General features: G+C 34.6%; 1 protein-coding gene across 2 annotated transcripts in view; it reads right to left on the reverse strand.

Annotated features, from left to right (window-relative positions):
• LOC135219572 (polycystin-1-like protein 2) overlaps positions 1-27,983 on the reverse strand; it is a 444,330-nt gene that overhangs the window by 383,032 nt on the left and 33,315 nt on the right. For both annotated transcript variants that reach the window (XM_064256448.1, XM_064256449.1), the window contains exons 4-5: positions 15,762-15,882; positions 6,607-6,813 (exon numbers count right to left, since the gene is read on the reverse strand). In XM_064256448.1, the coding sequence (XP_064112518.1) occupies positions 6,607-6,813; positions 15,762-15,882 (328 nt within the window). The remainder of the gene's footprint in view (positions 1-6,606; positions 6,814-15,761; positions 15,883-27,983) is intronic.

Raw genomic sequence — 27,983 nt, forward strand, 5'->3', positions numbered from 1 at the left:
CTGTAATGAAAATTTTTTAATAAGTACGGTACCATAAAAATGGCTTAAGGCTCAATGATCAAAATTAAAGAATAGCTGGACTAGGACCTTCTGTCCTCACCTAAAAACCCATCCCAACATCTTGGAGAATCAGTAAGGAGAGAGGTGTCATTTTCATTAGTTATACTCTAAATTATAAAATTTACTTCTGGGGGTGAAATATTTTTCTTAATCAAATTGAAGTATACTATAAATACATAATTTCAGTCTTTATTCCTGATTTCAATTCTAGTTAAAACACCTAGAAGTATACAACAATATCTTTCTCCGTGGTAAAGTAACAATTATTATAAACTATAACCAAGTTTTCATACATGTTAGTGTATGTTGGCAGACAGGAAGTGCGCATGCATCGCCATACTTATGCTCTATAAAGCAGGAGCCAGGGCCAACTGTCTGAATCAGTAAGGTTTGACAATTGTTTCTAAACTGAAACTTTGTGTAGATTGCAAAAATCAACTTCTTACTTGCTGCAGCCTATCCGTTTTCTCCGTATAACCAGTTTTTACAATCTTATCATGAGAAAAGCTCATTTCATTGTGACACGATTAACACCACTAATAATGCACTGAACTTCCAAATTAAATTCCATTTTAGCTGCTTGTATGAAGTTTGTCTTGTTTTCATTTGTGCCTAATATAAGGTCATAAACCCTTTATCAAATGTGTCTGCATTGCTATGAATAATCATTCTTGTGATGATTCCTGTTTTTTTGCAATTGATCACCACAATTATGCCAGATGGATGACTTTGTAAATAATGAAGTTGTTGAATACTGAGGACACTCACCCTGGCTCGAAAGTTCGGGTAAAAAGTGGGTCTTCCAGCATTACACAAAGAATAAAAGCATTCAGTTGATGTGCTTACATTTGAACAGACCATAAATGCAGATGCTGCATCAAAACTGACAGGGATAACATCAATGACTCAGAATTTTGGTGCACATAAGAGGTGTAACTTCCTTAGATGAAAAAAAAAGTGCTCTTGTTGGAAGCTTATGGTGCAAACAGGATTAGCTCAACTTGATGAACCAGCCCAAGAACTGAAACCATCAAGAATCAAGAGAGATGCTTCAGATTTGGAAAAAAAAAATCCTCAATATTATGGACACCTCCTTGAATCCATTTGCAGATTATGTTGAGATTTGTTTTGTATTCAACTGGAATTTAAAAAGCGGCATCTGAAGAAGTTACAAGGGAGCTTCTACAAGTGCAGAGGATTGGCAAGATGTACGCCAAGTTCAAGACAGATTGCTTGACTTCCAGCCCCAGGCTTGAGGGCACCAGTACCAAGGAAAGTAGCTAAAAACTTCTCTCAAGATATTGTACAAGGAAATGTGGTGAATAAGGAAAGGAAAAATATAGCAGAGGTAACTCAAGAACTGTTTGGGTGGCTACTTCTTCTTACTGTGACAACTCATATTGACTTATCAACTGTCTTCAAGTATCCGTTAGACTCCCGCTCCTTTGTACCTTGGAAATGTAGATAGTTCAGTGAGTTACACTGCGATGTCTACACTTCTGCACAACTGGAAGGAAAAGTTGAAAGTACAGCACCTGAATCTGTGCATGCCTTAGTAATCGATGCCATGTTTGTTAATCAGATGTTTGAGAACCTACCTGTTAAATTCAAACATCTAGCAACATGCATATTAACAAAATCTGCAACTGAAGTTCATTTTGTTAGTGACACAAACTCAGGAACAAGTATTAAGGGGCTAGAACATGACAGGTTTACTAAATTCTTCAGTGATTGTAGTTTAGTAGCTGAATTCAACATCACTGGTGGTGAGCTACCAGGTCAAGGAATTTCTCTGCAGCCTTATCATACTCTTCCTTCAAGACATCCCTTCTTCACTTCCTGGCTAAGCAGTGATGTGATGATCAGTATTGTGATATACTGGCCGATAAGATACTATTGTATACTCTTGATGACGAGTGCTTCCTGTATTCTGTTGAGGATGGACACATGACAAGGAAAGAGTATAAGCCACCTGTGAGTTCCCACACTCAAGCTGATACAAGGATGATGCAGCATGTGAAGCATATTCACAGCCTAAACTCCAACCACATCATCAGTGTAAGAACAAATGACAATGATGTGCAGGTGATTCTTTTGTATAATGCCAGTTTGAATAATTAACTTATAATTTATATGGATGTCGGAAATTCAAACAACAACAGTAGGAGGTATACTGATGTGACATTGCTGGCAGACACTAGGAAGAGAACTTTGTCAAGCATTACCAGGTTTGCATGCCTTCACTAGCTGCGGCTATTCTCCTTCATTTAGGGCAAAGGGAAGTACATCCATTAAATATTGTAGAGAATTATCCAAGGTTCAGCAGAGCATTTGGAGAACTTGGCTCCTCAACAATGAAGACATGTACCTTGTTCTGGAATAGTTTGTGTGCTTTGTATGGGCAAAACAAAACTAATGACATTAATACAGCTCACTTCAGCATTTTCACTGTGAAGTATACGTTTAAAGACTAATAACACTACTTTGAAAAATATCAAAGGAATGGAGCCATCTATGCTTCCCCCATACCAAGCAACTCTCAAGCAGCATATCCTTCATGCAAATTTCACTGCCAACATGTGGAAATCATCAGATGAAAGAGGCATTAATCCCCTTGTATGGGTGGACTAAGGAAAGTGGAATATACGTAAATGCGAATTGGTGTACGGGTCCCATGGGTCCTGATTGTCTCAGTGATCAAACTGAAAAAGTTCCTGATGAGGAAAGTGACACTGATGGTGAAGCAGAGGAATGTGATGAGTCAGATGAAGACGAATAGTTATCAATTAGAAATGTAGTTCTGATTTCAAAGGTATGACCTTGATTTAGCATCTGTGGAACTTTATCAAAAGTTGCATTTCTAAAAACATTTCCAGTGAAATGCCCTCTTCATGCATGTTTTTTTCTTTAGAAATTTAGGCATGGATAATTTGTCAACTTACATGTGTTTCATTCAAAACTGCTTATGTAATTACCGTTGTATAAGAGAACACAGTGTCTTGGTCAAGGGTCTGGAATAGATTTGCTTCAGCTCTAATTTTTTTTTATCACAATAATATTATACATTATTCATATATTCTATTTACCTTATATATCATTAGTGAATGTATCTGACATATAAAAATGACAAAGCATTTTGTCTGGTGACTGAAATTTTCTACATGTTGCTATATTGGGTATGACAGAGAAAGTCTTAATTTTGATTATAATTAGCACTGATATTCGATAATGTTATTCACATATTTAGACTGAAGCCTTTACTTTCCATTAATATTACATTTTAATACTTCTTATTGTTTCCTATATTGCACACCATCTTCATAATCAGTCAAATACATAGCAAACGGATATAGCAATATTGCCAAGTATCAACCCTGAAAATGGGTAATATCATAAAAACGGTCAGGCTGGTGCAAGTAAGCATGTACTCATAAAAATGGTGAAGCTGGTGCAAGTAAGAAGTTGATTTTTGAAATTTACAATAAATTTTTGTCTAGAAACATTTGTCAAATCCTACTGACTTCGACAGTCAAATAAATGGACCTGGCTCCTGGACTACTAAGGTTATATTCGCTTCTTGGGAATATGGAAAAATTTTAAACGTCAACTAACGATTTGCTAAGTTATAGACAAACTTCAATGTTGATTCATTATTGAATTTCAATGTTGGTTGTCTTTGATTTTTATTTTTCAAAACTCTGTTTCTCAAATGAAATGTAACTAAATTTGTGTGTGCCTTTTCCTGTAGAAAGTAAAAGAAAGAGGAGATAAAGAGAGAACTCTGCACATAAAAAAAAGGTTGAAGAAACTCTCTCTGGTCTGTCAAACAAGGGTTGAGTAACTAAAAATTTTTCTATTAGGCTAGATAAGTACAACTTTTAAAATGAGAATGGAAAATTAACGAATATGCAGTCACCACTTACAGGTGGCATTGGTTAATGGCTTATGTTGTTAACCAGATTTTTTATGCTGGTAAGCTGTTTATTGGCGCCTATAACCAGTTTACAGAACCATTAAGTAGTTTATCAGCGCTTATGGTGTCGTATACGTCATTTATTGCCATAACTACAGGCAGCCCTTGGTTACCGTTGGTATCGCTTATCGGCATTTCGGTTTTACGGCGCTTGTTCAATAAATTTATAACTGGGTTTTACCCTCCGCAGGGTTAATAGCGCCATTGTCTTGTTATCAGTGGCTTAAGCTAAGTGCCGAGACTGCCTCATAAAATACAAACATAAAGATGCATCTTTCCTTTGACTCTTTTAAAAAGTTATTCTTTACTTTGCTGTATCCAATAATACTGTATGTAGTCTCATATTACTATTGTATTATAAAAGACAAGCAAACCGATCATGTTTTGGTTTGGAAAATCAGCTGAGGCGGAGGTAAGATTATTTTGCCGTATTTAACACAATTAGGGGCGATTTTCTTGCTTCTATTTAGCGTAAATTAATCTCTAGAAACTCTATTCATATGCGACAAGGTTATTTATCGTTTTATGAAGCGTTTTTAAGTTAAAATATGGCTTAAATACATCTTGTGAAAAGAAAGACTACGTTATTTTTTTTCGTTAATAGATGGCGCTGTTGTCTGGTTAATGGTACTTAGCCTAAATGCCGAAACTCATAAAATACAAACATAACGAATATGCATCTTTTTCTTGGCTCTTTTAAAAAGTTATGCTTTACTACACTGTATCCAAAGATACTGTATGTAGTCTCATATTACTATAGTATTAATGACAATCAAAGCGATCAATGTTTCGGTTTGGAAAAATCAGCTAAGGGCAGAGGCTGGTTTATTTTGTCCTAATTAACTCGATTCAGAGCGATTTTCTTGCTTCTATTTAGCATTAATAGATCTCTAGAAACTATTTATATGGGACAAGGTTATTTTTCATTATATAAAGTACTTTTAAATTGAAATATGACTTTAATATGAATTGTTGTGAGCTTGATTATTATCTTTTTCGTTATTAGATGGTGTAGGGAGATTCCGCTCGTTATTTTCATCCTATTTCATTATAAGATATTTAAGTATTTATCTTTTATCGGCGTGAAAATAACAGTAAAATGTGTTCTTTCATGGCCAGTATTTTTTATTAAAATACTTTTTTCTCCTCAATTATTTGCGATAGAGTTGCATCCAGGTTGCTGATGCTGACGCATGATAATTTGTAGTCATTAGCAATGTGAACATTTATTTTTCTCAGGTTCAGCTACAACTGCAGCTTAAATTTAACAGTACCATATTTCTTTGCCAATATTTTCTCCATAGCAAATAAAGGTATAATGCAAAATTATTTTTCAAGTCCTGTTCTACTTGACAGCATTTGTAACATAACTACGGTCATTTTTTACTAACGTACGATGGCTGACATGCAAGCAAAACATTGTGATTATCAGATTCAGTTCTTGTAGCAAAACAACTGTTATCGTTCAGTTGTTTATGGCTGTAGTAACGATTATAACGTTACTAACGATACATTTACGCATTTTTTAACCTATTTACCTAGAAGATACGATAAACAAAGAGATGGAGGAAACTAGCAGTCTGAAAAAGATGACTCTCTCTCTCTCTCTCTCTCTCATACTAGGCCAAGATTTACCAGTAAGTACATCGAATCTGACATTAAAAATTTGTAGAACTGCCATGCAGGGCAGAGTAAATGATTAGACAAATGAAATTCCACATTTCCATTAAAGAGTTACTACATAATAGGGCAAAATATTTGACCGTGACACTGTCTAAGACATCGTTAACAAGTCTAGGGCACCGTAAGGTGGATTGTGGCTCCCACAGACTTTTGAATTTCGGTTAGCGACGATTTTCGGTTAGCATCAGACCCCCAGGAACGGAACCCGTCTTTAACTGGGGCTGCCTGTATTGTGATGTTCTGGTTAACAATGATTTTCGGTTATTGGCACTTGGCCAGGAACGGAACCCCTACCATTAACTGGGGACTGCCTACTAAAAATCAGATGAACAATCCTCAAAAGGTTTCATGAAATAAAAGACACTTTGGTGACATAAACAATATACCTCACCATTTTTCAGGTGAAAATATAAAAAAATTAAAAACCTACAAAAGGAAAATATTAGAGGACAATGATGAAATAAAGAGCCTCCATGGTGATATAAACATTATATACCTCAACATTTTCTAGGTGAAAAAAAAACAACAAAAGGAAAACACTGGAGGACAATGATGAAATAAACAGACGAGCCTCCATCATCCAAAAGGATTACTTTGGGAATCAGGAAAGGATTAAAGCTAAGGAGGGAAATGAATAACGGTAAAATATGGCACATATGATATTTACAATCTTAATTATTCCTAAAACTAATGGACAAATTTTGAAAGTATAGAATTTTGTCAAGTTACCTTGTATTCAACAAAAGTACGAGAATATTTATAATTTTGCTCTAAGAAGATTAACATGACAACTTTTGAAACAGAGGAGAAAAGAAACTTCAATACACATAGCAAAAATGTTGGTATCTGAATAAAATATATTTCCAAGAAAAAAGTAGTAGTGTCCAAACCTGGGATTTTATAAGTAGTGGTTGAAAATCCTGGTTCTGTATAGGTTCGTGTAAGAATAAAATCCTGGCCTTGTGAAACTGTTGTTAAGGTACAGGTTGCATTTTGAAATGCACGGACATTTTCAGGGCATACAAGGGACGCATTTGGAGCCTCGTACACGACAGCAGGAACACTGGCTGATATGTAAGGGAATGACTCCAAATAACCTGAAAGACAGAGTGTTTCATCACAAAAAAATTACATTAAAAGTCTAACCTAATACAAGTCAGAATGTTACCTCAAACCCTCACAGCACTTATCTTTATTCTAACTTCATTTATGATAAAATTTTCTTTAATTTGTAGGTCATGCAGAGCAAATTGACAACAATAAACCAATTTATCAATTTCAATGTATATTGTAAATAATGAGAAATTATTTTTTTCTCTTTTGTGTAATTTCCCCTAATACCATTTCAATGTTGCAATCCCTTGCCCTACATGCATGGGTTGATGGATAGTGTTTCAGTGATTTGGTATCAATCGGTGAAGACTTGGATCACTGTCAAGACCATCTCTGATTGGTTCCATTGCCACTTATGTAAGGAGGTTATTTGTCATCAGACACAGGACCTTTGTATTGCTAGACACTGGGTGAAGGCTTTGCTTCTCATTGACAGTGTGCCTGCTTATCATGCTATAACCCAGTTGGTTGGTGATGAAGGTCTTATTAGGGCCATGTTTTTCCCTCCTAATATGACCGCACTCATATAACTGATGGACCAAGGTGTTATTGATGCAAAGAAAAGGCTATAGTACTGGGGGAATTCTTGGAGGAAGTGATGGTGGTATTCAAGAATGAGGAAGAGGAGTAAGGTTTGGATACATAGCAGGATTGGACTTGGAGAATCATTGGAGGCATTTGCTGAAGTCTGCAACTAAAATTTCACAGATGATTGAAAGGATGCTACCATCCTTACTAATATTTCAAATCATATTTTGGGAGAACACATTGTGCCTGAGTTACTGAATGTGTGTATAGAGTTGTTTGCTCCAGTTAGGCTTTTCCACCGACAATAACTATTTGCAAAAGTCGGACAGTACCGTTTAATTAAAGTGGTGATAATTTAATAGAACAGTTGTCTTCCTTAATGTATTCAATGATTTAATAGAATAGTTGTTTTTCTTAATGTATTCAATTATATATGAAGTATGTTGTCATCTTATTTTATTAAATTAAATCTGAACAGTGATCATGCACCATTTACATTCTGGTACTGAAAACCAGTGAAGAAGAGTGGCTCAGTAGTGCATGGGAAGAAGGACTGATAAAAGTTGACAAAGACCCGGAAATATACAGAGCCAGGAGAATGACAAACAGAACGGAGGAATGGCACAACAAACCAATGCACATGGTACAGGAGGCAGACTAAAAAACTGGCCAGTGAAGAAACAAGGCAATGGCTACAGAGGGGAGAACTCAAGAAGGATACAGAAGGAATGCTAACAACGACATAAGATCAGGCCCTATGAACCAGATATGTTCAAAGAACGATAGATGAAAATAACATCTAACCCATATGCAGGAAGTGCATTATGAAAAACAAGACCAGAAACCACATAGCAAGGGAATGTCCAGCACTTGCACAGAACCAGTACAGGAGTCTGTGTAATTAAGTGGTATGAGCACCAACCTGATGGAGTGATAGGAAATGATCAAAGATCCTCTGGGACTATGGTATCAAAACAGATAGAGTGATAAGTGCCAATAGACCAGACATGATGTTGATTGACAAAATTAAGAAAAGAGTATATGTAACTCATTGATGTCGCTATACCATGGGACACCAGAGCACATGAAAAAGAAAGAGAAAAAGTTGATAAGCATCAAGACCTGAAAATAGAAATAAGGATATGGGATATGCCAGTGGAAATTGTGCTCATAATCATAGAGACACTAAGCACAATCCCAAGATCCCTGGGAAGGAACCTGGCAAAACTAGATGTTAAAGTAGCTCCAGGACTCGTGCAGAAGCTTGCACTCCTAGAAACAGTGTACATAGTAAGAAAAGTGATGGACTCCTAAGGAGGTAGGATGCAACCCGGAACCCCACACAATAAAAATCACCCAGTAGAATAGGATGAATGTGAAAGATTCAATAATAATAATCGGCACTTACCACAAAATAGCCGAGGTAGCATAAAAGCTAGTAATCATCATACTGGTAATAACAGTAATAATATTGGTGAGAAAAAAAATATGCATTGAGAGTAATAACAGTTGGTGCACATATTATATAACTCAAATTTCAACTAGGGACCTTAGGTGGTTACAGCAGTCAGGTCCAGAGGGCTTAATACATAAATTAAATGTAAATAAAACTTTAACTTGATAGGAATCACAGTAATAATGAAAAATTAAAATAACAGCAATAAATGTAATAATGACAAAAACTGCAGATGACATCTTGCCAATACAGAGATTAAGTCCTTTAGGGGACAAAGGCCTCCTTTTCCCATCTTTCCCACAATTTAGATTTTCTTCTTGCTTCACTCCTTGTTCATATTTAATAAAAGAAGATGACTAAATATATTATGTACATATATAACTGAATACATTAAGGAAAACAAGTGTTCTATTAAAATTATCGTTTCTTTAATTAAATGGTACTGTCTGACTTTTGCAAATAGTTACTGTTGGTGGAAAAGCCTAACTGGAGGCCGGAGCAAACAACTCTTACACATTCTGTAACTCAGGCACAATGTGTTCTCCCAAAATTCTATTAAAAATACTAGTGGAAAGGCATACGTAGCACCCTTTCAAGCATCTTGTGAAATTCTAGATGCAGACTTCAGCATATACCTTCAATGATTCTCTGAGTCCAATCCCCCCATGTATCCAAGCCTTGCTCCTCTTCCTCATTCCTGAACACCACCATCACCTCCTCCAGGAATTCCCCCAGTACAACCATTTCATTCCAACAATAACACCTTGGTCCATCAATTGTATGACCCTAATAAGACCTTCATCACCAACCAACTGGGTTACAGCACGATAAGCAGGCACACTGTCAATGAGTAGCAAAGACTTTACCCAGTGTCTAGCAATACACATAGGATCTGTGTCTGATGACAAATAACCTCCTTACTTTAGTGGCAATGGAACCAATCAGAGACGGTCTTGATAGTGATACAAGTCTTCAACAATTGATACCAAATCACTGAAACACTATCTATCAACCCATGCAGGGCAAGGGGTTGCTTCAGAAGGGCAACTATGACTGGTTGGACATGGCTACCAGAATCATGAGCACAAAATAAAGCACACATGTTTGGAAAGCTTTTGACTAAGTTTCATCTGTGATGTAGATTCAACTCAAAACAAGGCTTTTGTTCATCAAGCCTTTCAATGTATGTTGAAATTCCTCTATTAGCTCCTGGGAAGCATCCATGGCTTTGCCTTGAGCCTTTTTGTTGGAGGGCCCAAGTCGAACTTTCAACCAGAGCAGCCAACCCTTAGAAAGCTGAAGTCAACAAGCCCACAAGACTAGTAAACATTGTAGCGACTCAGCCATGAGACGAACATGATGTTACTTTACTTATAATGCATTTCTATCAGCTACTTAAAGGTAATGAGCAAACTGATGTTTTATATGACGTTGCTTTTGAGCTAATATGTCACGAAAGCTCCAAAGCAAATATGCCCCTCTTCACCAATCCATTCCCCCATCGTTCAATTATCACCACCACTTACTCCCCAACAATATCTCTTTTTCAGTGTGATCTATGAACTAGTATTAAGAGCGTATGATCATGCTTATCTACCTGCACAACAGTGCAAATATAATGGAAGGTTTTTATTCATTCTTATTTATTCATGTAGTATGAACATGTATATCCATGAATATTTTTGGAATTTGTGGTTGCATTTGATAATGCCAAGTGACAGCTAATGCATATATGGCTAGAGTATAAGACATCTGAAGGGTGACTATAAATTATATTTAGTTAGAATGAAAAATAAACAAAAGTATCATAAAAACCAAAAGAAACATTTGTAGTCACTAAGATTCAATCTTGTATCAGCAGACTACAGCAGATGAGTCGACAGACGAGTTTTTATGTTTGCTGGTGCCAATTTCATTTAAGTTTTTTAAAATTATGAAATCAATGAGCAAGAGAAACTTAAAACAAAGTACTGTAAACCTCACTATTTGGAGACTCATGATTCACAGAACTGCATATTTGCAGATTTTCTATGGGCCGTATATACCCATTATTCACGGAAACTTTGCCTATTCACGTATCTTTCACTAAGAAGTATTCACAAATTAATGTATCTTCATATCATTTTCGTGACTAAATGCACTGTTTGTGATAAAACTATTAAAATACTCAGGTATAAGCATTTTTAGAGGGTCTTTTTGTGTTTTAACTGTCAAAATAGGCAGTTCTAAGTGAATTTGAGGGGTTTTAAGTAGTCGCGGATTTTAGCTATTTGTAGGGGGGTTTATTGTAAACCAGCCATATATTTGTTTGTGTGTATGGGTTTTTACGTTGCATGGAACCAGAGGTTATTCAGCAACGGGACCACCGGCTTTATGTGACTTCCGAACCATGTCGAGAATGAACTTCTATCAACAGAAATACACATCTCTGACCCCTCAATGGAATGCCCGAGAATCGAACTCGCGGCCACCGAGGTGGCAGGCCAAGACCGTACCGGTCACGCCACAGAGGCGCTACCAGCCATATGGGTGCAAGCCAGCACAACTCTATGCCAGGCCCAAGCCCAGGTAAACGATGAGGGTCGGTGGCAGGAAAGACATCCGACCGTAAAATTTTTCCCGAAACCATGAACAGCCAGGAACAGTTACCAGTAGAAGGCCAGGGTGTTCTCCCCTCACGCAACACGCGGAGGCCTTGCCTGACCTCCCCGATAAATGGACAAGGGCTACCGCGTCAAGGACAGGCACGGCTAAAGAAGCAAGTTCAAACAATAAGAATTGGAATACTGAACGTTGGCAGCATGACTGGTCGAAGCAGGGAAGTGGCAGATGTCATGGAGAGAAGGAGAGTGGACATTTCATGTGTTCAGGAAACAAGGTGGAGAAGAAATAAAGCAAAGGACATTGGCAATGGCTATAAGCTGCTATATAGCGGAGCTGATGAAACAGGAAGAAGTGGTGTAGGGATTGTCACCAGTATAGAAATGAAAGAAAATATTATGAATGTTGAAAGGAAAAGGTGAGAGAATAATGAAAGTAAAGTTGTGCTCTGGTGGTCATATCTTGAATGTATTAAGTGCATATGCACCAAAGACTGGGTACAGTGAAGAGGTGACAAATTAGTTCTGGAGAGATATGGATGAAGTCATGACATCAACAGAAATAGAAGAAAGGTTAGCTTTGGGAGGAGACTTGAATGGACACATCGGGTGCAATCGGGAAAACATTAATAGAATGCATGGAGGACATGGCATGGGAGAAATGAATGAGGAAGAAGAGCCAATAACAGACTTTGCACTGGCATTTGACATGGCAGTTAACAAACCTTTTTCACAAATGATGACAATGTGACATATAGTAGTGGGGGAAAGACAAACGTAGATAGATTTTTTTACTGTGCAGAAGGAACCATTTGACAGAAGTGAAGAATTGTAAGGTCATTAAAGGAGAGTGTGTTAGCAGACAACACAGACAAGTTGTGTTAGATCTCTTGTTAAGACGCGTTGGAATGGGAAAAGGGTAGTCCAACCAAAGAAAACGTGGTGGCGATTAGAAGAGCAAGAAATTAGTGAGATTTAAAGAAGCAGTTCTTAGGGGCTTCAGATTGGCAGATGTGAACACCTGGTGGACGGGAAATAGTGCAATGGTCCTTAAAATAGCAAAAGAATTATTGGGGAAGACATCTGGTAGAGGACCACCAAATGAGAAAGAGAGCTGGTGGTGGAACCATAACACCCAAGATAAGATAAAGAAGAAAAAGGAAGCAAGAGTAACCTATGACAGGAATCAATCTGAGGAAAATAGGATAGGTTGGAAAGCTGCAAATAAAGAAACTAAAAGGGCAGTAGCACAGGCAAAAGCAATTGCAATGGACAAGCTCTATGAGAACTTAAGAGACGGCTGAAAGCCAAAAGAGAATACACAAGATAGCAACAAGCTGAGATAAATCATCGAAGAATCTAACACATATCAAACAGATCAAGGACAAAAGTGGAAGAGTTTTATCAAAAGAGGAAGGCTCAGGAAAGAAGACTCAAATGGTTTGGTCGTGTCATGAGGAGAGAGGATGAACACGTATGTAAGAGTGTTATGAACATGGAGGTAGGGGGCAGAAGAGGGAGGGGAAGGCCAAAGTTCAGGTGGAAGAGATACATTATTGAATGACATGAAGGAAAAATGTCTAAGAGAACAAGATGTACAGGACAGAGGAAGATGGAGAAGGCTGACTAGAAACAGCGACCCCATATAGAAATGGGAAAAGTTGAAGACAAAGAAGAAGAGAAGCAAAAGAAGAAACAGGGGGTTTACTGTAATTTCAAAATAAATGAACTGAAAAATTACTACAACAATCAATACTGTATATTATACCAACTTAAGCCATAGTATTTCAATGCACTGAGACAGATGATCATACTTGGAACTCCAGTGAAAACAAAGCCTTCAACTCATGAGAGTAGTGAAACCTTATATTGTATTTTTTCAAAATTACGAAAATCAAAACTGGGGTGCATCTTTGTGATCATATCATCTTTGATACATACCAAGAAATACAGTAGTAATTCTGTAAATCAATATTAACTGTATTTTCACTTTCCTAAAATACTCAGGACTTTAAGTGAACATTATCTGCTAACAAAAGTGAAACTTCAACATGTTAAAAATGTTTGATGTTAAATCTTACTACAGTATGGCAAAACTATCATAATCAAACATATTTGTGTCATGTTCGTGCAGTTCTTTTACAAAATTTTAATGATGACAATATGCAAAATATTTTCAGGTTTTGAACATTAAAACATTTATTTATATCTGTAATTTGTGAAATTTAATCAAATTTTGTTCTACCTGGTATATCATGGTCAACAGTATAACTGTGATATAAAACTTATTTCCATATTTCTAATATGCCCTACTATGGTGGTGGCTTGGTTTTTCCTGTCTTTGACACACACACATAAAAAAAAGGAGAGAGCTGCATATGTTACATCCAGTACTATCAAAATCCTACAATACTTCCCCAACTGTAGCCCCATCAATTTACACAGAGACAAATCATGGCTGGGCAATTTCTACTGCACAGGTTCCTTGGAAATCTATTAAAAGTTTTCAGTTTGTTGTAGTCAATTTCGGAAAAGGTTTTATATCATGAAATCAATGAATGTGAAAAAACATTTAAGAAATTTCAAAATAAATGTGCTGAAACCAATTAAAATGATCAATATGCTGTATCATCCTAAGCCATGGTACTTCAATGCACTGAAACTGTTGCCCGTATTTGGAACTCCAGAGAAAACAAAGACTTCAATTCATCAGAGAAATGCAACTTTAGTGTTTATATTTCATCTATTCAAAATTTTCAAATTGCAGTGTATATTCGAGGTTGGAGCATCTTTGATACCAGGAAATAAAGTGGTAATGTCTGATATAGAGACAGCAATGCAAGATCAAATATGGGAGCGTATTGATTATAAAAAAAATTGAAATTAAAGTGCAAAATGCAAATAATAATAGAATGCAAGTATATTCAAAAGTAAAGTATTGAGTGACATAAAAACAAAAAAGTTGAGGAGTGTACAATAAAATAGCAAATAGAAATTTGCTATATAGAACTAAATGCAAAACCAAAGAGGCTATTACTATAATGAAGACAATTACACCAGTTAGATCTGAATCAAAATTTCACTGGCAGAAATGACATAGATAATGTGAGTTACGTGGAGAGGCTACAGACGGCATGGAAATTCCAATAAAGAAATAGCAATATAAATGGAATGCTGTCTGTAAAAGGTAACTGAGGAAGGTGAACTTCAAAGATTGTAGTGCTTTGCACTTTACAGATTGAAATGCTTTGCAGCTACAGTAATAGTACATGTCCAATCAAATAACTGTAGGGAGTGCAACAAGGAACCAGGATCAAAAGAGATTAAACCTAATAATCTATTCCTAACACCAACACATTTATGCGGCAAACAAACCTTTCCAAACGACATTAGTCAATACTTCAAATCCTCAGCACTGAAACACCAAACTTAGGTTCTTCTTGCCATTCTAAATAGCAGCTTACTGGCAACGATTCCATAGGATTATTATTGCTTGTGTTTTTCTAATAAAAACTTATCAAGACAACACTTCAACTTTACCCAAAAAGTGAAAGATAAAAAAGATGAAATATGCATGAAAACAAATACTGGTAAGGGAAATGATATCCATTCTTCAACTTGCCAAAGCAAAGAATGATATGTGATGAAAAACCTGTAGTCATTAACCTAGGAGAATGTTGTTACTTCTTCCTTGAAGAGTAATTTTTTCCTGACTGATAGGTAATGAGACCAATAATGCATGAGTAACACAGTGTTTTACTCTGTATGACCACAGAACCTCTTGCAATACTGTGTAAGTGCAGTACTACCTTGGTAAATGGTAGAGCCATGAATCATCTAAACATACTATATACATAGTATAACCCAATGAATAGCAAACACAAAACTTTGACCTTTACATCTTCCCAATAAATTTATTGTAGGGTTGAACCTTTCAAGTCATGAAGGCATAAATTCAAATCAATTCGCTGTTAATCCAGACTTGGAACATTAAAGTTCATAATTTTACATCAGTCTACTTTGCTTAGTACAGGTATTCTTAATCTTAAATCAGCCTAATGTAATTCATATTTTTAATGGGCCTTAAGCAACTGCATCTGAACCTTTACAAGTTAGGGTCAGACTTTTATACATTACACACTAATCAATTCAATAACTTACAACTCAATTACTTAACTTCAAAAATCATATATAAATCTACTAATAACGTTACTCCTAAAAAAACTATATAGTGTATTAACAACACTGGTGAATTCACTTTATCTCTTAATTTCGTATTTATACTCCTCATACACAAAATAAAAAAACATTCAAGTCTATGTGCAAATATACAAAAACACATACAAACCTTTGACAATAAACTCGCCAGGAACTGAATATACGTGTGTTGTACTATTAACACTATGATCAGAACCATCGCCCCAGTCTATCAACCAAGCAGCTGATGCATTGACTGTTGCAGTCACAGTCTGTTGCATGGAAGAAAAAGAACAAAAACATTAATACCACCACATAAGAGTAAAAAAAATTCTTAATACACAAAAAATTAATAAAGAGCTATTAGCCTTGTGTTGCATTATATCAAGTAACTTAAAAAATCTGTTTCTGTTAATACTGTCCCTTTAAGAGATGGTTCTATTGCTTTTGTTTAATCAGACAAAACACCTTTCCTTCTTTTTCTTATCAAAATATAGTCTAAATAAAAAGAATGAGTTCATTCTCCTGCTACTTTTGAAATAAAATATAAAACGAAAATCCTATTGAAAAATAAATGGATCCATCTTGATAATTATCAAAACTGAAAGTCGAGTTTCAGCCATGAATAAGTGATTAAGTGGCTTACTCTGTTTTATTTATAGCTAGTTTTTCTACATAGCATACTTATTTCTGGAACTGGTATGTCACAGATTTTCTTTATAAAAATATGCCTACAGATAGAGGAATAAAAAACATTCTTAATCAATATTCTCTCACCAGCCATGGCAACCTGTCAATCTGATCTAATGTAGGTATTGTTAATATTCCAGTAGCCTAAAACCGCATGGGACTTGTCATCAATGTAAACATTGACAATTTTATAATGAAATTAATTCCACCGTAGGATGAATTCTTTAATTTAGGTAGGTGACTAGTTCCGTCCACTTTCAGGGAAAGAGAGGAACAACTAAGCCAAGAACTCAATTTGTTTATGCTTAAATGCTCATGCACAGGAAGGACGGCGGGCTCCGTCCGTAATTACTGGTAAGGTTACATTTTGTGTATATATATATATATAATATATAATAATATATATAATATAATATATATTATAATATAATTTATATATTAATATAATATTATTATATAAATAAATTATATACATTAGTTTATATATATAAATATAAATATTATTATATTATAGTATAATAGATATTATATATGATATATATATATATTATATATATATATATATTAAATAAATTAATATACATATATAGTATATATATAATATAATATATTATATATTATAGTATATATATATAATATATATATATATATATATATATAACATATATATATAATTTATAATTAATATATATATAATATATATTATATAATTATATATATATATATAAATAATATACTGCATATATAATACATATATATCCATATCTATATATATATATATATATATATATATATATATATGTTATATATATATAATATATATATATATAGTATAATATGTATTATAATTATATATCAAGTTATATATTACATTATACATAGTATTATATGGTATAAGAAACTATAAATTATTATCCATCTAATAATATATATTATATGACCTATACGATTATAATATATTATAGTATATATAATATATATTATTATTATATACATATAAACATTTATTATATATTATATACATAGTACATTAATATATTATATACAATATATATATACATATATATATTATATAGGTATATATATATATATATATATAATATACTGTTTATATATATACATTATATATTACATAGTTATTTTACATATATATTAGTATAATATATATATATAGTATATACAGTGGTCTCCCGTATTTGCGGGGGATGCGTACCAGACCCCACCCCCCCCAACCCTGAATAGTTAGAATCCGCAAATGTTTGGAACCCCCCTCTAAAAACAAAAATGCTCATAAACTCCTATCCTGAACATGCAAACACCAAAGTATCCCTAAAAAGACCATCCTTCATCAAATATACATAAAATATCCTATTATGATCATATTAATCTTTAAAATATTATTAATACTGGTTTTAAAGTAAATCTTACATTTTATGGTTATACATAAATACCTACTACGTACGTACTGCATGACTAGTTACGTATGTGAAAATAATTCAGTCCCCCCATAAGTATTCAGTCATGCACGTTTTCTTCATACTGTTACTATTTGAGACATCCATTTTCTTTTACAAGGGAAACAATTGTATGTGAAATCACAAATACCAAATGTCTACTTAAAGTATTATCCTACATCAAATATACCATTGAATTGGTATTATAATATCATTTTAAATCATCTAAACATTTTACCATTAGAAATATATAAACAGCCAATTGCAGAGAGAAAGAGAGAATAACTCCTTACGATTTCAATAGATTGAAATGAACGTCTGTAGGCAACTTTTTCCCCCTCCCATAAATACATATATTTCTCCAGAGAAGAGAAAAAGAGAGGACTGTGCAATTATGTTTGTCTGTCTATCAATTCTTTTGCTGAGAGAGAGAGAGATAAAAGAAGGAAGAAATAGAAACACCAAATGTATACGTTATGTAACATCCTGCATTAAATTTACCTCAAATTATTATCATATTACTGTATTAATCTTAGATATTGTATTAATATAATTTCAAAGTAATCCTAAACATTAGTATATACTTGCATACGTACTTATAACACTTGCAGCCAAGAGAGACAGAGTTACTACTATGACAAGTAACTTGTGGAGAGAGAGAGAGAGAGAGAGATTGTCCTTACAGTATTTAAAAGAGAGAAATGGCAATGATTATTGTTTTAAAATTTAAACCTACTCACATATGAATTTTGTACTTACAGTATAGGTATTATTATTGGAAAATATTAATGATAAACTTATTACATACATGTTCATGAAAATGATCTCATCTCAGTAAGAGAGAGAGAGAGAGAGAGAGAGAGAGAGAGAGAGCGAGAGAGAGAGAGAGAGAGAGAAGAGAGAGAAGGGAGGGAAGAGAGAGAGGGAGGATGGAGGAGGGAGGAGAGACGATAGAGAGGAGAGAGAGAGAATTCATAAAACCATTAAATTCGTTGACCATTGTATGGCATTGTTACTTTTCCAGCTCCGAGAGTCACTGGCGTTATGAGGTAGGAAATGATACAGAAAAAGACGAAGGGAAGAATTTTCATTTGAAATTAGTTATTGTATTATTACTACTTCTATTATTATTATTATTATTATTATTATTATTTGAAAATATTTAAAATAAAACACGTGCATCTACCATAAGAATTCTCTCATCTCATTAAGAAAGAGATTATCCTTACAAAATGAAATGGAAAGGTCATTTTCATTTCTTTAAAATACTAGGTACCATTATGAATTTTGTAATTACAGTTTTTATTATATTATTATTATTATTATTATATTATTATATTATTATTATTATTAGTTATTAAATTAACTGAAATTATCAATAAACATTTTACATACTAGTAACATAAAAATTCTTTGATCAATTTGGTAAAAGAGAGAGAGAGAGAGAGAGAGAGTGGAGAGAGAGAGAGAGAGAGAGAGAGAGAGAGAGAGAGATTTATCTCTCTCTGTTCTGTCAAACAAATACTTATAACGCTTCCAGCGAAAGAGAGGGAGGGAGCTACCACTATAAAACATTATCTTGTATGCAAAAGAGAGAGAGAGAGAGAGAGTTAACCTTAATTAAAAGTGACATGGATAGATTAGTATTGTATTTCTTTAAAATACTATCACATAATATGAATTTTGTAATACAGTTATTATTATTATTATTATTATTATTTTTTTTTTTTTGTTTTTTTTTTGCTCTATCACAGTCCTCTAATTCGACTGGGTGGTATTTATAGTGTGGGGTTGCGGTTGCATCCTGCCTCCTTAGGAGTCCATCACTTTTCTTACTATGTGTGCCGTTTCTAGGATCACACACTTCTGCATGAGACCTGGAGCTACTTCAGCCTCTAGTTTTTCTAGATTCCTTTTCAGGGATCTTGGGATCGTGCCTAGTGCTCCTATGATTATGGGTACGATTTCCACTGGCATATCCCATATCCTTCTTATTTCTATTTTCAGATCTTGATACTTATCCATTTTTTCCCTCTCTTCTCTTCAACTCTGGTGTCCCATGGTATTGCGACATCAATGAGTGATACTTTCTTCTTGATTTTGTCAATCAACGTCACGTCTGGTCTATTTGCACGTATCACCCTATCCGTTCTGATACCATAGTCCCAGAGGATCTTTGCCTGATCGTTTTCTATCACTCCCTCAGGTTGGTGCTCGTACCACTTATTACTGCAAGGTAGCTGATGTTTCTTGCACAGGCTCCAGTGGAGGGCTTTTGCCTCCACTGAATCATGCCTCTTTTTGTACTGGTTCTGTGCAAGTGCCGGGCATTCACTTGCTATGTGGTTTATGGTTTCATTTTTCGTATTGCACTTCCTACATATGGGAGAGATGTTATTTCCGTCTATCGTACTTTGAACATATCTGGTTCTTAGGGCCTGATCTTGTGCCGCTGTTATCATTCCTTCAGTTTCCTTCTTTAGCTCTCTGTAGCCATTGCCAATTGTCATCGCTGGCTAGTTCTTTAGTCTGTCTATGTATTGTCCGTGCATTGGTTTGTTGTGCGGTCCCCTCTTCTCTCTGTCTTCTCCATGTCTCTGTATATTTCTGGGTCTTTCGTCTACTTTTATTAGTCCTTGTTTCTTCCCATTCGCACTCTTTAAGCCACTCGTCTTCACTGGTTTTCAGATATTGCCCCAGTGCTCTGTTTTCAATGTTGACGCAGTCCTCTATACTTAGTAGTCCTCTCCTCCTTCCTTTCGTGTTATGTATAGTCTGTCCGTATTTGCTCTTGGGTGTAGTGCTTTGTGTATTGTCATTTGTTTCCTGGTTTTCTGATCTATGCTGCGGAGTTCTGCCTTCGTCCATTCCACTATTCCTGCGCTGTATCTGATTACTGGCACTGCCCATGTGTTTATGGCTTTTATCATATTTCCTCCATTGAGTTTTGACTTGAGTATCGCCTTGAGTCTCTGCATATATTCTTTCCTGATCGTGTCCTTCATCTCTTGGTGTTTTATATCTCCTCCTTCCATTATTCCCAGGTATTTGTATCCTGTCTCATCTATGTGTTTGATGTTGCTCCCATCTGGTAGCTTTATCCCTTCAGTTCTCGTTACTTTGCCTTTTTGTATGTTGACTAAGGCGCATTTTTCTATTCCAAACTCCATTCTGATGTCCCCAGATACAATCCTTACAGTCTGGATGATTAGGGTATCTATTTCCTGATGCTCTTACCATACAGCTTGATGTCGTCCATGAACATCAGATGGTTGATTTTGTTGCCTCTTTTCTTGAGTTGGTACCCGGCATCCATCTTCTGTAGTACTTTTTGTCATGGGAATCATGGCTACTACGAAGAGTAGTGGGGACAGTGAGTCGCCCTGGAAGATCCCTCTCCTGATATAACCTCTGCTAGTCTTATTCCAGAGCTTGTAAGTATTGTATTCCAGTTGCGCATTGTATTTTTGAGGAAGCTGATGGTATTTTTCCTCTGCCCCATATATTTTCAGGCATTCTATTAGCCATGTGTGTGGTATCATGTCGAAGGCTTTCTTATAGTCTATCCATGCCATGCTTAGGTTGGTTTTCCTTCTCCTACTGTTCTTCATTACCATTTTGTCTATCAGGAGCTGGTCTTTTGTGCCCCCTACACTTCCTTCTGCAGCCTTTCTGTTGGTAGGGGATGGTGTCTCCTATAGGTAGTTGTATAGCCTTTCACTGATGATACCTGTTAGTAACTTCCACATTATTGGTAGGCAGTTGATAGGCCTGTAGTTACTGGCTATATTTCCCTTACTCTTGTCTTTTTGTACTAAGGATGTTCTTCTGTGGTCATCCATTTGGGTGCTTGGGTGATTTGAGATTACAATGCTGGGAGTTCTGCTATTCGTGGGTTGTGTAGGGCCTTGAAGTTTTTGAGCCAGTATCCAAGGACTTCATCGGGACCTGGGGTTTTCCAGTTTTGGCATTTTCTTTAGTTGGTGTCTGACTGTGTCTGTCGTGATCTCTGTGAATCTTTGTTTTATTCTCCCTGTTTCTTCTTCCCTTGACTTCCTGGAGCCATGTTGCATGTTTGTTGTGTGATACCGGATTGCTCCATATGTTTTCCCAGAGTCTCTTACTTGGTTCGGCTTCAGGAATTTCTGGGTGGTTGTCTTCCCCTCTTAGTTGGCTGTATAGTCTTTTCTGGTTGGTTCCGAATAGTTTGTTCTGTTGGTATCCCTTATTCCTGTTCATGTACCGTTGGATCTTGTGTGCTTTGGCTTAAGCCTCTGTTTTACATCTTCTATTGTGTTGTTTAGTCCCCTCTCTTGTACTTTGTATTTCTCGTTGAGTTCCTCCTTTGTTTCTGCTTGCTTAGCCTTTTTTCTGCCATCTCTTTCAGTTTACTCCTGCCAAAGAAGTTTTAAACTTAACACTATCTCCACTTTAGTCATAGAGCCCTGAAGTACTCTTTTCGAGTTGGGACATTTTTCATAGGGAAATAGAATTTTTACTTTCTTTTTTCCAACAAAATTCATATCCCAAAGACTTAGTTCAGAAAATAATTAACAAAATTTTAACTAAATATCTGAAACCAGTACCACCGATTGTTGACGTTCCAAAGAAACTCATGTATGCCTCGATTCCTTATATTTCCAACCTGAAACTGTCAAAGAAAATTACTCAAATCATTGAAGGTGAAATTCCATGTTTAAATTTAAAATTAATATCAAATAACCCGAGTAAAATTGGCTCCCTGTTCTGCTTTAAAGATCGTCTGCAGCCTTTTATGAGGTCAATGTTGTGTATAAATTTACGTTCCCAGGATGTCCTGGTATTTACGTTGGATCTACCAAGAGGCTGTTGCAAATGCGATATTGCAGCCACATGGGGTGTAGTTTTAGAACTGGCCAGAGATTAAGTAGGACTAGGAGCATTCAAATATCAAAAAATCATGCCATCAAAGTAAGATCGAAGTCAAGAAACAGCACTTCTCCATTTTGTTAGGTTACAATAAGGACTCTGAGTATTTAACAACACTCGAGTCATTATTTATCAAGACTTGTTCCCTCATTGAATAGCGGTAGTTCATCGTTCTCCGCTATACCTGGGCATAGTATTCTTCTGACGACCTCAATTCTCATTTCTAGTCATTCTCTCTCCTCCTTTAATTCCCTCCTTTGCTCCCCCTCTTCTTAGCGAATGGTTGGTGTTTTAGTAGTCGTGTTTTAATGTTCTTATTTCACTTTTGAATGTTCTTATTTCACTTTTAATGTTCTTATATCACTTTTAACTTTGAATTATGCTAATTTTTTAAATTATAATTTTTAAATTTAAAATTTTAGTTTGTAATTTTTATTTGTATTTTGCTTTTTATTAATTTAAATGTACTTTATTTTTAACAGATGATGATGCACAAAGTTCCTTGTGCGAAACGTTTCTTAGCGAATAAAACCCTTTTAACTCTTCATGTGTCTTCGGCTTTCCTGAAGTTAGAATGTATATGGAAGTTCCGCATATCCTATATATATATATATATATATATATATATATATATATATATATATATATATATAAATATATATATATATATATATATATATATATATATATATATATATATATATATATAAGTTATTTCTCATTCGGTTGTTCATGGCTGTAGACATTTACGCGCCGAGCATAACGTTAAAACAATACTTTCATCAGTCTCTTTTGCTGTTTTTGTACTTATATAACTAGAAGATGAAATAAAGTTTAGCTATTGTAATTTGGCCTCTCGTAAAATCGGATTATCCTAAGACGGATAATATAACTTGAACGCTACTACCTTACACTGTATGAAACCTTATTATCTCTTTACATACTCTTTCTATTATGTTTTATACAATATTTGTTATTTAGAAATGTATTTTCCTTATTTAATAACATGAAACATAAAAAACTGTGGGGTGGCATTTGAAGAGTTGGAACGGATTAAGGCATTATAAGTATTTTCAATGGGGAAAATTGATTTGATGTGCGAACAAATTGAGCTACGAGCTCGGCTATGGAACAAATTAAACTCGTAGGCCAAGATACCACTGTAATATGTGTGTATATATATATATATATATATATATATATATATATATATATATATATATATATATATATATAATATATATATATATATATATATATATGATATATGTATATATATATCATATATATATATATATATATATATATATTATATATATATATATATATATATTTAAATATATATATATATAATATATATATATATATATATAAGTATAATATATATATATATATATATAATATATATATATATATATATATATATATATATATATATATATATATACAGTGGTATCTTGGCCTAAGAGTTTAATTTGTTCCGTAGCCGAGCTTGTAGCTCAATTTGCTCGCACATCAAATCAATTTTCCCCATTGAAAATACTTATAATGTCTTAATCCATTCCAACCCTGCAAATGCCACCCAACATTTTAATGTTTCATGTTATTAAATAAGGAAAATACATTTCTAAATAAAGAGGTAATAAGGTTTCATACAGTGTAAGGTAGTAGTGTTCAAGTTATATTATTCGTCTTAGGATAATCCGATTTTACGAGAGACCAAATTACAATAGCTAAACTTTATTTCATCTTCTAGTTAAATAAGTACAAAAACAGCAAAAGTGACTGATGAAAGTATTGTTTTAACATTATATTCGTTGCGTAAATGTCTACAGCCATGAACAACCAAATGGGAAGTAACTTATTTTGCTAAGTACAACCGAATTGGATAACAACATCAGTTTGGCTTTCATTTCGACCATCGTACGAAAGTAAACAATTACCGTAGTTATGTTATAAATGACATAATGTTGAATAGGACTGAGATATCTTTATGTAATAAGTTTATTCGCTATAGGTATATTAAAGATCAACAAGGAAATATACGTTAAATTTAAACCAAGTTGTAGCTGAAGCTGAGAAAACTGTTCAAGCTGCCAATGACTTTTTTCGTGCATCGGCAAAAAGGATAACACTTTTGTAAACTCATGGCATCAAACACAACTATGGATAAAATTGACGCAAAATCATTTTAATCAAAACTACTGGGCTTGAAAGAACACATTTTACTGTTGTTTTCACGCCGATAAACGATAAATAAAATATGAATATCGTGAAAATAGTGATCGGAATCATTTTTTTACTCAATGAACATGCCACCAACATAATCTGTTAATGAAAAAAATAATTTAGTTCACAATCACAACGAGTCGTATTCAAGTCACATTTAGACTTAAAATCATGTCATATAATGAAAAATTCCCTTGTCTCATATGTCAAGATATTCGTTTATACTTACTAGAAGCAATAAAATTTGCTCAGAATTGAGTTAAATATGGCAAAAAAAACTTGTATTCACCATCAGCTGATTTCAAAACCAAAATATTGACCGCTATGTTAGTGGTATAATACAATAATATGAGAATACATACAGTATTATTGGATACAGTGAAGTAATGCATAACTTTTTAAAAGATTCATGGAAAAGATGCATATTTATTTTTTCTTCTTTGCTTAACTTCATCTCCAGCTCGTACCTCAATATTTGCTCGAGTAGCAAAGCAAAAAATCGACTGAGTGACGACTTGTACCTCGGAAAACTTGTACATTAATTCACTCGTAGGTCAAGGTACCACTGTGTGTGTATGTATGTATGTATGTATGTATGTATGTATATATATATATATATATATATATATATATATATATATATATATATATATATACACACAGTGGTCCCCCTGTGTTCACAGGGGATGTGTACCAGAACCCCACGTGAATAGTTAGAAACTACGAATAGTTGGAACCCCTATAAAAATGATTAAAACCTCCTATTTTGTTTGTTAAAACTCAAGAAAAAATGCACTAAAAATATTTATACCTAGTTTTTTTAATAGTTTCATCACAAAAAGTGCATTTTATGATGACATTGATAAAATAAAAACCAGGAATTTGTGGATGTTTCTCATAGAAAAATACAGCGAATAGGCGAATTTTCCGTGAATAATGCAAGGAAATGTTCTCGAGAGAAATCCACAAATGTGTGAGTCCGCAAATCTGGAGAATGCGAATATGGGGGGTCCACTGTATGTATGTATATATGTATGTATGTATACGGGGAGCAGATGATTTGACCGTGACGTTTAGTATGTAAATATACAATTGATTTTTCATGCATTTCTATCAAGGTAAATCTTCTATAATGTATTCTATCTAGGTCCAAGGAAGTGTTGTTGACCTTATCCAAATAAAAACACTTCCTCCAAAACTTCTTTTATCATAACTTTCCTGATTTTCTATATCTAATTTTTCAATATCTAAGTATTTTCGTTTTCATCATTCACATTGTCAGATGAATTTTCAGCAATGTCTGTTGTGTAAGAATTTTGTAGATAACTTTCATTGAAAATATGGTACTTGTGCATTGTTTCATAAGTAAAAGTTTGCGTTCTATATCTAACCTCTTGTTTTGTAACGTTCCAGTACATTTTTTTATATTTCAGTGGGAATAATGTCGATAAACTAAAATTACGTACTTATTGTTTTTCATATGCGCTAGAGCTGGAAAAGTAAAAAACAGAGAAGAAAAGAACTCCCGACTGATGCTAAGTTGGATTAGATAGGATTATAGCCTTTTTACCCCCTGCGTCAAAAGACCAAAATTGTGTGTAAGTGAACGACTAGCCAGCAGCGTGTTGTCTGCTACATAGCGAAGTCGCCAAGTGACTGGCGAATTCCCGCATTAGATATAGAAAATCATGAAAATTATGATAAAAGGGGTTCAGGAGGAAGTGCTTTTGTTTGGATAAAGTCACTTCCTTGGACCTAGATAGAATATATTATAGAGGATTTACCTTGAAAGAAAGGCAAAAAAAATCAATCATGTATATACGTACTAAACGTCATGGTCAAAACATCTGCTCCCCGTATATATATGTACTAAACGGCTCGGGTAGTGTTGGCGCGCTACATATATATACGTACTAAATGGTTAAAGGGTTAATTTGGCTCTTAAGGGTGAGTCTTCATAGGCATTGGTTAAATAGACTTTGCAGGACATCTTAGTATGCTGGCACTGTTGAATTGATTGGTTAAAACCATAGGCCTACCCTTGGAAAGGGTGGAGCTAAGAATTTTACACGTACCCCCTTTTGAACAAAGAAGCATTGAGTTTTCCTGTCCTGACACTGACCATAAGGCTTCTTGAAATGGCCCATTGAAATTAATTCTCAGCACTCGGGCGTGTCAGAAGATGTCAGGAGAGCTGTAGCATCAATTAATTTTCTGTAGTGGAGTTGATATGTCTTAAGGAGATGTAAATCATGTACAGCGGTTTCAGGTTTCCCACAGCACCTGGGTGTCAAGCTTGAGTGAGAAAGATTCTCTCTTATACTTCAGTTAAATTGTAAGGTCATTATTTCATTCTTTTTTTCCTATTCCCCCTTTTCTTATTATTCGTGCCTTTTCTTAGTCTTTATATGCTAATGCATTCTGATAATAATTCCTTGATCCTATAACACACACACACACACACACACACACACACACACACACACATATATATATATATATATATATATATATATATATATATATATATATATATCATTACATCGTTTTAATACGTAAAATAGTTATATACAGTGGTACCTCAGACTTCGAACTTAATCTGTTCCAGAAGGCTGTTCAAAGTACGATTTGTTCGAAATATGAACAAAATATCCCCATAAGAAATAAAGGGAATCAGGATAATTCGTTCCAGCCAACCCAAAAAGTCCCCCTTTTCACATTTTTTTCTATTATTAATGTGTTAAAAAAATTAGATTAGGAGTGTAAAATAATGAAACAGTACGTTATATGAAGCAAAATTTCTGGAATTTTATTTTTTCTGTGTACGATTTATGAACTGTTTGGTGAAAATGGCACCCGACTGGCTGGGGAATGGAGGGAGGAGAGACAGGAACCCTTTGACGAAACCGATTGGTTGCAGTATGCAATGGTTGATAACAAAATCAATTTTATTCACTTATTAGGTACAAGGATGATAAAAGGAATCGATAGTGTGTCGGTGAGAGAGAGAGAGAGAGAGAGAGAGAGAGAGAGAGAGAGAGAGAGAGAGAGAGAGAGAGAAATCAGTGTGTTTACACTTGGATCTTCAGTGC

The sequence above is a fragment of the Macrobrachium nipponense genome, chromosome 1, assembly GCF_015104395.2.
Source record: "Macrobrachium nipponense isolate FS-2020 chromosome 1, ASM1510439v2, whole genome shotgun sequence".
NCBI lineage: Eukaryota > Metazoa > Arthropoda > Malacostraca > Decapoda > Palaemonidae > Macrobrachium > Macrobrachium nipponense.